Raw genomic sequence first — 15,342 nt, 5'->3', positions numbered from 1 at the left:
TGAAGTTATTTTAATGGACAAAAAATTGCTTTTCTTTCAAAAACAAGGACATTTCTAAGTGAACCCAAACTTTTGAACAGTAGTGTATGTGAATTAAAACATGAGTTTCATTTCGTCAGCTGATACTTAGGATAGCCCAAATTCACCATCAAATAGAACCTGAATGAATAACATACCTAGACAATGTCTATACTTTTCTGATATTCAACAGCAGAACACCATACAGATGAAGGATCTTAATTTGAGCCAGGTTGCTACAGCAGGATAATGCCGCAACCGGAATTATTATGTAGATTATAATTTATGGACATTTTGTGTAAGGGTTGATACATTTTTCGTTAGGGCAAATCAAGTCTGACATTTTTCAAGTGGAAATTGTAAACTCTGGAAGCCCTTTTTTAAAAAAAACCATTGAATACATTACAAGTTTGCATTTCCTGCTGTGAAGGAAAATTCTCAGCAACAAAATAATGATTAGATTAAGATCCTACATCTGTTGATGGATCAGTGCATCCACAGAACAATAACCTATCGCAGTGCATATGTCATTTAAGTGATGTATACCTTATTACAATTGTATATAAGTGATCATAATGCTATTTTCTTTTCTCATTATCCTCAGCCAGCCTCTCACCTCTCTAGTCCACCCCTGTGCAACCCCAAAAGCACCCCCCCCCCTCCTAGTTTCTCCCTCAGCAGATGTTAAAAAGAGTGGTTTCCCCCCTCCATAACCCTCAGAGCCGCCTCCACCTCCACCCTGGCATCTAATTAGGGGTGTACACAAAGACTCCCAGATGTCAGGATTGTCCGTGGACCTTTGATTGCATCCATTCCACCCGGCTGACTTGCTGGCTGGCTGACTTACTGTCTTACCGGCTGGGACGAGCGCGTAATATGGCCGTAGACGTGTGTCTCTCTTTGTTGTCTCTGTGCCGCCCCCAACAGAAGACTGGTTTTACAAAGTGGTAATTGGGTTTGGTGTAAATCATTTAGAGAAAGGAGGGGCTGTGGTGTATGAGGAGATCGGGAGATGAGGATAGGGAGGTCCCTGTGGGATTGTATTTTATGATGATCGCGTGGGCCAGAGATCATCACCGACGTAATCTTTTCCTAGTATTCTATGACCTATTTATGCTGCTGAGTTCCCTTGGCCAATAAACAGACTGGTGAGACTCCATCGGCTTCTACAGCATATGGGATAGACTGGGTATCAAACCCAGGTCTCAGGACAGTGTTAGCCCTCTGAGCTAAAGTCTATAACCAATTCTTCAGGACTATCCCAAATGTGCCAATTACACCAAAAAGGTTACTCATCACACAAGTGTATGTTCACTGAACCACCTCTGTTACATACAATTATAATAATAATAAACTTAATGATAATATATGCCATTTAGCAGACCCTTTTATCCAAAGCGACTTACAGTCTTGCATGCCTACTAATACATATGGGTGGCCCTAGCGGGAATCAAACCCACGACCCTTGGTAATGTAATTGTATGAAATAATATCCCTGAGCTCCATTGGGGACATTTCCAACCACTTGGCCTTTTCATTGACCTTACCATGGACGTTTGAATCTGACGTCTTTGTAAAATATCACGTGGCGCATTTACATAGACACTTTTCACCGTTCGGCTGGTGATGTAGGACACTGGCCTACAGATGGACGTCCTGCCTCGTGCGTTTTTCTCTCCTTTGCTTTTGGCCAGTAGCACATATTTCTCCGAACTTGACCATGTCAGAAGCTGCTTATCCAAGACCCGAGAGTCAGTTGCTTTATTCAACCATTAGGTTTTGTCATTGTACGTTATCGCGTTTCCCTACCTTTCCCATTCTCATATCTGACTCCAAATGTGTTTGGCTCAGCTTCACGGCCTCCTATCGACCACCTGTTTCTATACAACCTTACTGAACTGCTACACCTCAACCGTAACTTTTGCCGAGCGTGATATGCCCCCCATTCATTCCAACGAAGACTGGGCATAAGCTGCACGGCTCCATCAGAGGCTCTCACCGATCAGCGTAAACATATTCTCTGGTTCTCATTTCCGGACTCCCCTCCCCTCCCTTCAAGCGAAATGGTGTCATTGCATTTGACTGGTTAATCTATTGTGTTTTTCGAGTCAGGGCAGTCAAGTTCAAACGTTAATCCATTTGAATCATTTGCTCTTGATTACCCACAATCCCTATCTGGGCGTCCGCAGGAAGCGTGGGGGCTTTACATCCAGTCCAGTCTTTAGAGAGAAGGCACTAACTGAAATGTAATCTTAACATGGAATGAGAATTACAGCTGAACGTAATGTCCTGGCACACAAAGGAATCAGACCAGGGTTCAAGTACTATTTGAATCATTTCAGCTACTTTGGACATTTGTTTTGGCCTGCCAGATGGGGCAGGTTTTGTAGTTTTGTGACAATTCTATTGGTTCTGTTGCTCCAGGCAAGCTCAATGGAATCCAGCTAAAGTATTTGAAATCATTTCAAATAGTATTTGAACCCAGATTTGATTGACATCAAAACTACTGAATGTAAGATCATCAGGGAGAAACGAAGAAGAACAGGAACCGTTTGTGCTGGTGGCATAACCAGAGTAAGCCTGCATGACGTCCTGTCCTGTCGTTGATCAAGCCCCTTCCTTCCACATTTAGATGTAGAACAGCAAAAATGGGCTGACCAACCCGGCAAGACTGGGAGACATGTCATCATAATGACGTCATTTCAACCAGTTTCTGGGTGTAATGATGTAATCTCAACCAGTTTCACCGGTGCTGGGGTAAGAGCAGTGAGTAGTCAATTGGGTTTGAGATGAACAATTTTTGTGTGGGTGTGAAATGCTGCCTGGATATTAGCAGTAGATTGACCGAAACTTTTGGATATGGGAGATTGACAGTGGATGTAGCGTAGCATTTTGACGTCAGTAGTATACTGACTGACAAGTGTAGTCAAACCATTGAAGTCTCAGACAGGGTGGAACGGACACGCCAGAGACAGAGGGCCTTGGGACCAGGGGGATGTGGTTAGAAGACAGTCTGGCAAGTAAACCTGGAATAATTCAGCATTAAAAGAGATGAATTGTATTCAGTACCCAAAGCAATTTACAGACTCAAGTGTAAGTTGCTGTTGAATCAGAAGAGAGATTTTCTCTTTTGAAGTGGCTCCTAGAATACGTAACATAATGTAATTACACACACACACACACACACACACACACACACACACACACTCAGAATCCATACATTACATACTATACAGCGGTCATGACAGAACGTCCCTAACCCTTGGCGGTCACTACGCGACCTTTGACCTGGGCGCTTCACTGATGAGGAGGTTGTGTGCTTACTCTGTGGCAGGGCTGAGCGGAGGCACAGAGCCTGCTCTTTGTAGAGGAGTAGTATGCGTGAAGTGAAGTGTTTATCTTCTCCCTTAGCCTCCATTGGCCCGGTCGCGCTGGTTCCCAGCTCTGTTTGGAGAAGCCTATGAAAACATGGAGTAGGAGAAGGGAGGGAGGGGGACAGAAAACATATCAACTCAGGGATGATCAGTGGAGTGAGGTTCTCCCTCTCCCTCTCTCCAACACTTCCGGTTGCTATCAGGTTAGCAGAGCGAGCAGGCGGGCAGCACAACAATAACAGAGCGAGAGAAGCGGTAAGGAAAAAGCGAGAGATAGGGCGGGCAGCCAGGAAAGAGGAGGGAGAGATAGAAAGGGTGAGGTAGAGGGAGAAGGAGAGAGAGAGGGAGCGTGGCGGTGCCGCCTTCTCAGCTACAAAGACACAAAATATAACATGGACTCTGAGCTCTACTAACGTACTACAGCCTCACTACTGATGTACCCAGCAGCCAACTGGGAGGACCAAGGGTAATGTCTCTCCTGTACAAAAGAGTGATATTTGGCTTCTCCTCTCTTCTCCCCACTCCTCCCCTCCCACAGTGGCTCCCAGGGCCGTGGCAGCGGGCTGCAGTGGAAGAGGAGGACCATGAACAGACACCTGGAGAGGAGGGAGCAGCTAAAGAGACTGTCGCTGGACAGCAGCTTGGTGGTAAGTCAAAGTGGAAAGCTCCTCTCCCTCTGTGTCTGTCTCTCTCTGTGTCTCTGTCTCTCTCTGTCTGTCTGTCTCATTCTCTCTCTCTCTCTCTCTCTCTCTCTCTCTCTCTCTCTCTCTCTCTCTGTCTCACTCTCGCACTCTCTCTATGTCTCTCTCTCTCTATGTCTCTGTCTCACTTTCTCTCTCTGGCTCGCTCTGTGTCAAATCAAATCAAATCAAATCAAATGTTATTTGTCACATGCGTCGAATACAACAGATGATGACCTTACTGTGAAATGCTTACTTACAAGGCCTTAACCAACAATGCAGTTCAAGAAATAGTTTTACTAAATATAAATGTTTACTAAATAAACAAAAGTTTAAAAAATAAATAATAATATATATTGTATATACAGTATATATATAACACAATAAAAAGCAATAACGAGGCTATATACAGGGGGTACCCGTACTGAATCAATGTGCGGGGGTACAGATCTCTGTCTCTCTCTGTGTCTCTCTCTGTCTGTGTCTCTCTCTCTCCCTGTATGTGTCTCTGTCTCTCTCTGTCTCTGTCTCTCTCTGTCTCCCTCTCTCTATGTCTCTTTCTGTGTCTCTGTCTCTCTCTGTCTCTGTCACTCTCTGTCTCCATCCGTCGCTGTGTATCTGTCTCTCTGTGTCTCTGTCTCTCTCTGTCTCTGTCACTCTCTGTGTCTCCATCCCTCTCTGTGTCCCTGTCTCTCTCTGTCTCTCTCTGTCTGTGTCTCTCTCTCTCCCTTTATGTGTCTCTGTCTCTCTCTGTCTCTGTCTCTCTCTGTCTCCCTCTCTCTATGTCTCTTTCTGTGTCTCTGTCTCTCTCTGTCTCTGTCACTCTCTGTCTCCATCCGTCGCTGTGTATCTGTCTCTCTGTGTCTCTGTCTCTGTCACTCTCTGTGTCTCCATCCCTCTCTGTGTCCCTGTCTCTCTCTGTCTCTCTCTGTCTCTGTCACTCTCTGTGTCTCCATCCCTCTCTGTGTATCTGTCTCTCTCTGTTTACATCTCTCTCTGTGTCTTTTTCTCCCTATGTCACTCTCTGTCTCCATCCCTCTCTGTTTATCTGTCTCTCTCTCTGTGTATCTGTCTCTCTCTGTTTCCATCTCTCTCTGTGTCTGTCTCTCTCTCTGTGTCTCTTTCTCGCTATGTCCCTTTATATATCTCTGAATCCCTCTGTGTCTCGGTCTCTCTGTGTCTCCGTCTCTCTCTCTATCTCCATCTCTCTTTGTGTCTCCATTTCTCTCTGTGTCTCCGTCTCTCTCTGTGCACCTGTCTCTTTCTCTCTCCTTCACTACAGCTCACACAGGTCAGAGAAAAGTACAAACCAGACCTGCGTTCAGAGTGCCAGATGGTCGGGATTTGCAGTTGCACTTTTGGGACTACTCCATTGGTCCCATTGAGGTTAACTCAATCAAGTGCAGCTAAAGTATTTAAAACAAAACAGCTACTATTTGGCTTTGAAGCCAGATCTGATACACTAAACATACCCTGTCAGACGGTTTGAGAAAAAGCAGCCTCCTCTGGCTGTGTTTGTGTCGACGTGATTGACAGGCTTATCTGTCCCCCGGTGTCTCGAGCGACACACAAGACTGGAGAGTGGAAACTTGTTTTTGTCAGGGTTAACTCAAGGTGAACCCGGTATTAAGTGCTCCTTTGGAATGTCAAGTACAAGCACGTCTGTCTGTGGAGGTGGGTCTCGATTAAGGCCTTTTTTTGTTGTTTTCACATTGTTCTTTCCAGCATGGTTCCAGCAACCATGGTGGATGTTTAACCAGGCCAGCAGAGTACAACCTGCCCTAGCTTGGCTTGGTTTAGACCTAGTGTAGGGTGTCCACCCACTCTGCCCTCTGAAATTTCACTTCTTTATGTTATAAAACAAAATACATTCGACCAGGATATTCTTCATGTTCTGAATCATTCAGCGGGGTCTTCCTTTAATATATCATTAACGTTATATTCAAAAATGTCGGACACGTCCGAACAATACGCAGCAAACTCTGTTGTCAGAGCGGTGTCGTTTCTCACAGCAACATGTTGTGGTGGTACCTTCTGCAGAGTTGGTTCATGACACGAGCTGAATTACATTCTCGAACGGCATCCCGCCTAGCTGACGTACTGCTATTTTGCAGATTTTTTCGGCACTTCTATTCTCTGGCCTCCATTGATTTAGTTACCCTTAATCTTGGCCATCCTACAAGGGTAAAAACTCCAATAACTTTGAACGGATTACGATAGAGACGTGAGGGTTGGACCATTGGTGTTCTCAGAGGAGTATCTACGCAATTTACCCATTGGTCAAAATATGCATTTTTGATTGGACACCCTCCCTAGTGGGAATGAGGTTTATGTGTATCAGAATTACGTGACGCAGAAATGATCGGTTTCAAGTCATTTTCAGAAGAGAACGAAATCAAAAAGTCTCTAATTCCCATCTAAGATGTTGATTAAATGGTGGTCATGAAATTATACTGAAAAGTGGTTCCCTTTCCCTTCACCATGATATGATCATACCCTCAAAGCACTTCAGAAGGACATCATCACGTGCCTGATTATTGCGCCTTGTTTATGGCACCCTATGTGATAGCAGGCGGTGCAATTACCGTTTGAAGATTTGGTGATATGGTGTTTATTGCTTTCATTAGACACGTGTTGGCCTGGTTCACTGTCTAGGCGGATACTGGGCCATATTAACCATACGCTGTACCATGCAACAATATTTGTCTGGTCATTTAGTCATGCATGCGCTGTCTCTTTCTCTCTCAAGGGACAGCTTGAGCTAGATGCGGCTGTTTTATAGTGGACACATGAATCACATTATGACTATTAGACTTGTAGACTTATAGGCACAATCGCGTCATCTACCGTGCTAGTTCCCAGACATTTCCCGTAACACTAACATATGTTGTCTACAGAGCATTATGAGTTATTATGTGTGTGCATCTCAAAATTGTTGCTGCATCATGACTCATTGTGAGGGTTTGTAATGCATTATAGATATTGGTGACATAGAAAGTGTTACCGACAGTTCTTATACCAGCCGGAGTATATAGGGGCAGAATGTTGTTCTGTTGCCCTTAGGAGAGGAGCAGAAGGAGCCCTGTAGCATTAGTAGAGGGCTAACGTGGAGCTAGTGGCGGAATGGGGCCAGCAGGCTGAGTCGTTACCCAGGGACGGGGGCACTATGGTGGGACATGTCTGGCTCTGGCCTGCCCTGGTGAGGAGGGATGTGGAGGATCCCAGCCAGGGTTCCAGAGCCCTCGTGGCCCTGGCAGAGAAAATCACTAAAGCCTGTAAACACTCCCTTTCCTGAGAGGATATGAGCTTCCCGATACATTTATTTTCCCAGGCATCTGCGAAAACAAGAAAGGCCATTTCTGACATTCCGTCTGGCGACAGGCCCAGCATTCTTGTTCCAGTTTCCAGCTCGAATCCGAACGTACCTGTATCTGGTCACCGGTTAGACACTGGGTATCTATGAATACAGGCATTTTGTGTAATTGTCCAACACATTGTCCGCCAGTAGATTTGAAAGCATTCTCTTTATCGGGTCCCTTTGTTGGGATGTACAAAGTACTTTGACAATGTTTGTTGACATGTTTGCCGTTGGTATTTTTGCTGTTACCAATAAGGTTTTGTTAAGATACTAACACTTCTAAAGGTTTCCATTTGGTGAAATGAGATTTAGTTACAAGTTCCATTGAAGCACTTCTTGTTTTGCTCACTGTTGATTGAGATATGTATACGCCTAAAGCATTTACCTTGGGGTTCCTGCACAAGACACACACATCTACCATTTCAAAACCTTCTAGAGTCAAAACACCACATGTCACCTCATGTCACCTGTCTACAGAGCAGCTGTGGCTAAATATTTACCTCATCTGTTCTTCACTGGATGGATTACATGACCCCCTGGCTCACAAAAAGAGGCATCCATCTCTGTTCTGGGTGTTTTATAGGATACAGTATATTGAGAGACGGTAGTGACTCGACATGTTTCCTCCACAATGAAGCTTGTGTTTGGGGAAATAGCCAATAGAAACATGGACCATTCTGGGTAAAAAGCTGTTTGCAAGGTATAGTCTGAATCTTTCCAATATTACAAATGACATATTCTGCATTTCTGTTCATAAGCAACATGTAGTTGGAGGATAGTGTTGGTTAATTTAATCTGCTGGTATTAAGATTCACTACTGTCCAGTGGAATAGTACCTACTGTACATATGAAAGAAGATATCCGGCTTTATTGATCCAATTGACTCCAATAGACTTTATTATACAGGAAGTCATTTGGGTTTAACCATTTAATAACCCCATGTCTCTAAAGGAAGGGCGTGGGGCGAGCTGTAGCCTAACTAGGGCACTCTCTGCCTTACATTACATAAGAGATCTGTGTTGCTGGGTGGATTCTCTGGGTATATGTATTTTTATCAGTTAAAAGTCTGCCTGCTGCAGATGAGACTGCTCTTAGTCATGCAATTATGCAGTGATGCAGTATATTGTATCTGAATGATGCCCTTCTGTGTCTGCTGCCTCTGCCTGCCCACAGCCCCATCAGAGTCCTCATGCCCTGTCACTTCTCATAGTACATGTTAGTACATGTTAGTACATGTTAGCCATGCATGCACCATGGATGAGGCCAGACCTACAATTATTAAACGGGCAATCTGCGATTGGTACATCCATTTGAAATAACTTATAAATGTACCTGCCTCATGAGGTTAGTGTGACTGCTTTGTTATTGTTGTTTGAACTGCAGACTGGCCCTTCAAAGCTATGGGGTGGGTTTCCATTTGTGAAATTCTACAGGTTTTTGTCTATTTGAGTTGCCGAATTCTAGTAACTTTTTCAAGATTCCCAGTCTTGCAGAAAGCCCAGTTGGGATGCAAACTGGGAATTTCGGGAAATGTATCAGCATTTTGCAACTGTCTTTCCATCTGTGACATCCGGCGCATGCCGTACGATGATGTATCGGGAGGTATCAAGAGAAGAATGGGTGTGTTTATAAATCAACAGACATGAAAACAACACAATACATCATAAGGTCAAACGCATCAACACACCCTAACGTGAGTAAGCAGCTCAGAATACTGTTCTTTCTGCAACCTCTCCCCTACTTCCTTCCAATATTGCATGTTATCCGTGCAGCTGTGCGTTCATGCTTAGAGATAATTGACAAAAAAAAAAGAAAATTGAAAACACTCCACCTGGAGGGTTAATAGTCAAGTGTTTCACGTTACTGATTAAACGCTCACTGGTTAGCTGTGAATTGTTGCTGAATGAACAGCATGTGGGAGTACTTTACTGTTTGTCTGTGTTGTGTTTCTGGGCAGAGCTGGGTTCACGTAGTATTTGTTTCCTTTGAATGTTTGATTGAGCCATTCCGGAGTGCCATTTGAGCAGGGTTTGCACCTTGCACTTTTGGTACTATTCCATTGGCTCCATGTGCAACAGGCAAGCTCAGTCAAGCGCAGATGACGTATTTGAAAGGTCACAAATACTATCCGAACCCACGCCTGGTTTCTGGGTAGCTGTCAGGCTCCTGGTTCTGGGTAGCCTTTCCTCATATAATATATTTGATGTGCTCGTTTTTGTTCCATTGTTGTTATCCAGAGTCTACGTGTTGTTTCATAGACCTACTCCACATTGGCTGGAGACAGAGCAATGAAACAAGCCCGAAATGGGAGCATATCTCCAAAACAGACAAATTAGTTTGGATTATGCGTCATTTAAGTGCAAATGAATTGGAAGATAAGCCAGCATGGAGTCTGGTTGGTAAAGCCTGTTTTTTCACCATAGCCATATTACAGTCAGGTACCACAATGCCAAGTAGAGACATATACATAAATCATGGAGCTGGGTAGCAACTACTGTGTACTGGGGTAGACATGCTGGTTAAGGGGATTGGGCTCTTACATTACTATATTACTATGCAGTCCAATGGGGAAGTTTGATATCACATCTTATGGCTTAAACGACTGTGTGTAACTGAGAGTTCCAACCAGTGTAGAAATCCAGTGACGAAATCAGAGGCCAGTTCTCACGCTAGACTATGGTATAACAGCGTGTATAACTCTAAAGGGGATGTCTCCACAGTCCACACACTGTTTTGAAGGTGGCTTAGGGTTACTATGACATGTGCCAAATAGTCATGATGGAGAGAAGGGATCAAGGGTTCACTTCTCTCCCCCCGTGTGTGTTTAAAATGAACTTCTCCCGGAAGGGGTGCCCCAACCTCCCAGCCTCTTTCTCCATGAAAACCTCTCTTAGTGGCAGGGACATACCGCTCATACCTGGCACGGCCCACAGGAGTATCTGTGTGGTGTGGGAACAAGGCAGAACGCGGGGCCACTCTGGCTCTTACTCTGGCTGAGAGCTAAAGGGTTTTAAATAAGTTTACCCCCAACCTCTAGTCTCATGGGAACTGCCTTGGTGGAGTTGGCTCTCATGGGGCTAGAGACAAATGATTACAGCCTTGGATGTTGGATCACGATTCCCCAGAGCTGAGTTCCAACCAAGTGGTATCCCCCATAATCACCTTATCCTGTGGGTAAGAGAAGTCGGGCACTCGGCCTCCTGTTTGCTCATAAAACCGGTTTAATCCCTACCGAGGTCGTTTTGATGGTGCTACTGGCCACTCGTCTAGTTTTCCGACCTTAATGAGATTCGTCTAGCCCCTGAGACATAATGAAACTTTCCTCTGGTTTTATTTCCTGCAATTATGAATTCCATATGGACTTGTTAATCACATTCTGTATAACATATATCAGGTATTTAATACACATATTAGATTATATTTCTGAATCACAACATGTCTGGGAAAACATGGTATAATGAAATCGTTCTAGGGAACGGTACCTTGTTGGGCGTTTGAGGCATCATACTAAATCTCACGAAGTTGATTAGCCCATACAAAGAGGACATGTGGATACAGTTACTGTAGAGAAATAAATGAGTGGCATTGCTCTTCACTAAAGCATTCCACTTTAACTAATTGTAAGAGCCACATGTGACTGTATACTGTAGGTTTGTGGAGAACCCTGGCCTGCTATTTGTTGCTTGCGTTTCTGGTAAATGATCTCTAATAAATAGGCTAGCAATCCATGAGCCGTAACAGTCATGTTTTTGCGCTCGCTCTGGTAGATGATGAGGAAAACATTTCAGTTGACCTGTTTATGTTCTGCTAGGCAGGAGAACTCTCTCTTTTTCTTTCTTTCTTTTTCTCCTCTCGCCCTCCCTCCCTCTCTCTCTCTCTCTCTCTCTCTCTCATCTCCCCCTCCTCTCTCTCTCTCTCTCTCTCTCTCTTTCCCTCTCTTTCTCTTTCCCCCCCCTCTCTCTCTTTCCCTCTCTTACTCTTTCTCTCTCCCCCCTCTCTCTCTCGCGCTTTCTCTCTCTTTCTCTCCTCTCTCTCTCCCCCCCCTCTCTCTCTCTCTCTTTCCCTCTCTTTCTCTTTCTCCCCCCTCTCTCTCTTTCCCTCTCTTTCTCTTTCTCTCTCCCCCCCTCTCTCTCTCGCTCTTTCTCTCTCTTTCTCTCCTCTCTCTCTCCCCCCCTCTCTCCCCCCTCTCTCTCTTTCCCTCTCTTTCTCTTTCTCTCTCCCCCCTCTCTCTCTTTCCCTCTCTTTCTCTCCTCTCTCTCCCCCCCTCTCTCTCTCTCTTTCTTTCTCTCCTCTCTCTCTCTCCCCCTCTCTCTCTCTCTCTCTTTCCCTCTCTTTCTCTTTCTCTCTCCCCCCTCTCTCTCTTTCCCTCTCTTTCTCTTTCTCTCTCCCCCCCTCTCTCTCTCTTTCCCTCTCTTTCTCTTTCTCTCTCCCCCTCTCTCTCTTTCCCTCTCTTTCTCTTTCTCTCTCCCCCCCTCTCTCTCTTTCCCTCTCTTTCTCTCCTCTCTCTCTCCCCCCTCTCTCTCTCTCTCTTTCTTTCTCTCCCCTCTCTCTCCCCCCTCTCTCTCTCTCTCTTTCCCTCTCTTTCTCTTTCTCTCTCCCCCTCTCTCTCTCTCCTGCTGCTGTGTTCTGATGTTTGCTGAAGTCCCTGTGTCGTAAGTTATCTGTGTTACACATGCTTCAGTAATGATCCTGAAAACCACTATTTCTCCACTAAATGTAGCGTTCTGTCGCTGTCAAACCTCTTATTTAACCATCCATGAGGCTATCGGTTATTAAGTTGGCGAAATCAAAGACGAGAAGCATTCAAAGGGACAAAATAGGCCTCAGTCTCTTTAGGTCAACCACTAGAGTTGGTTGGAATTTGGGCCATTGGAGAAGAGAAGTTACATCTTCGTAAAGAGGACACTGAGTTTGTCCTCTCCTCGGTAGCTTCGAAGCTACAGTACCGAGGAAAAAAAGAGCCAAGAGCCCAACGTGTGTAATTGAACATCAGTTTTCCCCCCATCCTATAAGATGTCCCTTTGTTGCCCTGTTGAGTCAAGAGGGCCTCCAATTAGGGGAATTTCTCTTCTTTACCCATCATGCCCTAGATGAAAGTGGTTTCCGTGGCCATGTGCATATTCAAACATTGGTGCACACAACACCATGCAGACACACACACATGCACGGACGCGCGCACACACGAACACACACGCACACACACACACACCCACACACACACACACACACACACACACACACACACACACACACACACACACACACACACACACATAATAATATCCATTCTCTGTGTCACTCTTCCTGAAAGAGCCAAGATTCCAGGGAACAGGATAGCAGTTCACAGCTATTTGTTTTAAAGGCCCGAGGGACTCAACTATCTTTAGGTTTAACCACAGGCTGAAAGAAACTGCTCTACCATAATCAATGACTTCAGATTCAGGCCCAATTGTGCCCAATGATGGTGACACGGCAATAGGATAGAAATAGAAATAGAGTGACTGGTAATTATACATCTAAGGGCATTTTGTTTCAAAATCTCAGTGCAACGTAAAACAATGAACTACCCCAGTCAACTAACTGGTAGAAACAATAGTTCAGAAACGTGTGAATCCTCTTCCTGTGGTTCCCCGTGTTAAAAGCCAAACGTGCAGATAATCAATGTGCTACTAGGAAGTGGTCCATCCTGGCAGTCGACATTGCTGCATGTGTTTTGTCCGTAGCTGTTAACCACGCCCACATTGAACTGGCAGTGCTGATGTCTTTGGGGGTTTATCATTATTATGGTGTGTGGAACTGTGGATCACTGATCCAAGATCAGGGCTTATTGGCAGAGTGTGGTTCAGGGGCCTGGGAGTGAATGAGGCAGAGATTGGCAGAGGGGCAGCTAACAGGATTGAATGTGACGGATTAGAGCCTGGGCCTTGGGGGAGTGGTGAAGGGTGGAGGGGCCTCCACACTGCATCTGTCAGTGAGGGGAAGAGGGGATGCCCACCCTTTCAACATGCAGCTGGGACTAACAGGGATCGAGGGAGGCCAGACTGCCCTGCCCAGGAACACTGAACTAGGGAAGGGCAACAGAGAGGGAGACCGGCTGGGTGGTTGTGAGGGTGAATGGGTGTGATCACATCCTTATCAGTCTCCAAACCAAGTTATGACCTGTAGTCTGTGGTCTGTTAACTCTCTCAGCCCCCAATGTTCGGGATTCATTCACCACACCCCATCTGGAGATTTGGATGGACTCGCTTATTGGTGGATAGCCTGATTGATTTATTGATCGTAGAAGATTTAAAGGTATAGTCAGGGATATGACATCATCATGCACAGCAGGGCAACTTCCTGCTCAGAAATCGACAACAACATCAATCTGTCAAGATTGCCACGATTAGCCTCCATCCAATGTGTATGCCTCAAGGGAGGGCTCAAATTGTCAGATATGAATTTAGTTTTTGTTGATTTCTGCATGCAGGAAGTTGCCCGGCTGAGCATGCACTGATCTTTTTAAATCTATGTTTAAAAATGTATACATTTCTGAAGAACACAGTGAGGTAATTCCCTTTCCACAAATCCCTAGAGGGGTTTCATATTTTACAAGAAGACTACTGTTTAAATACACCCTGGCTTGGTGCATGGCGCAAGTTCTGGAAGGATCTACTTTCCATAAATAATTTCCCCTCAGTCCAGGAAATATTTACATTTTCCGACATTAGCCCGACTACTGAGTAAATAAATGCAAAAGCCACTTGAAAACACTGAAGAAACCAGTCTTCGTTTGGTTTAGTTTGACAGATACTGTTTATATTAAATTGTTAGAATGATTTTGGTTTTAACTGATGTGGTAGACATCGGAGAAGAATTTGAGGGGCCATTGTTTGAGTACAGAATATTGTGAAAGCTATTAGGGTGTGAATGGGGAAACAGCGTCATGTCTGTCGACATACCTTACTGGTTTGGCCTGTAGTGTAAAGAAAAAAAAAAAGTTAGGTTGGTCATTGAACAATATAGGATATTTTTTTACAACAAAAGTTCTATATTGGTTATTGAGCAATAGGAGTAGAAAAAATGTGCATGTATTTTGGCATCATCGTACAATTGTATTGTAAAATCAGTATACAGGTGTCTCGTCCTGTTGAGGTACTACCAATATTACTTTCAATTAATTTACTTGAAGCTTATTGTTGGAAACTGAATTGTCAAAGTTGAAGTAGTTTATGCAATTGATTACATAACTGAAAGGTGACTAAAGCTGCGATGCAAATCCGACGAAATGTAGACGATGTGTGATTCATTATGCGTCATCAACACTTGATGAGAAAACGATTAGTCACCTAGATTGGATTTACGGACACGACAGGCCCCTTTGATTTACAATTCCAACAGAGCGCACCCTAACCTGCTCAACAACTGCAGGGACATTCTGTCATAATTGCCTCTAAGAGGCTTGGCTCCGGGGTGAAGTTTCCCCTAAGTATATATCTAGTAGGATCAGTTTTCACCTCCTCCGATCCTAACCTTAACCATTTGTGGGGGAAATGCAAAACTGACTCAAGATCAGTGTCTGGGGGTAACTACACTCTACTCCAAGTGGCTTGCCCAGGCACCTGATGTGACATGTTTGTAATCTTTAGTGTGAGCTGTAATGTCATCTTCCACTCACTATAATACCTAGAGGACTGGGACCTGGAGGTGGAACTCAACTCTCTTCCTTTTGACTCTTCTGGAAGAAAACCTGTGTAACAATAGGTCAGTGTTACAGAACATCTTGGTTGCTTTTGTCTATTTGAAATAGGGATAAAAAAAGACAAATTCTCAAGTTTTCCAGAAGTCTTAGTTGGGGGGATTCCTCCTGCTCATTCCCTCCTAAATACAGAGATCTTCCAACTGGGGTTTCTGGAAAATCTGTGAAATTACC

The 15,342-nt window shown here is 44.6% G+C and overlaps 1 protein-coding gene across 4 annotated transcripts in view; it reads left to right on the top strand.

The window, feature by feature from the left end:
* The window catches only part of LOC110527459 (nck-associated protein 5), a 176,654-nt gene that overhangs the window by 17,119 nt on the left and 144,193 nt on the right, over nt 1–15,342 (top strand). For all 4 annotated transcript variants that reach the window (XR_016497109.1, XR_016497110.1, XM_036982868.2 and 1 more), the window contains exon 2: nt 3,931–4,039. Coding sequence is in view for 2 of the 4 variants with exons in the window: in XM_036982868.2 (XP_036838763.2) it covers nt 3,977–4,039 (63 nt within the window). In the remaining 2 variants the exon portion in view is untranslated. The remainder of the gene's footprint in view (nt 1–3,930; nt 4,040–15,342) is intronic.

This window comes from Oncorhynchus mykiss, chromosome 7 (genome assembly GCF_057628025.1).
Source record: "Oncorhynchus mykiss isolate SJ-2025 chromosome 7, ASM5762802v1, whole genome shotgun sequence".
Lineage (NCBI taxonomy): Eukaryota > Metazoa > Chordata > Actinopteri > Salmoniformes > Salmonidae > Oncorhynchus > Oncorhynchus mykiss.
The sequence above is the reverse complement of the archived record's forward strand: the minus strand, read 5'-3'. Positions and strand labels throughout refer to the sequence as shown.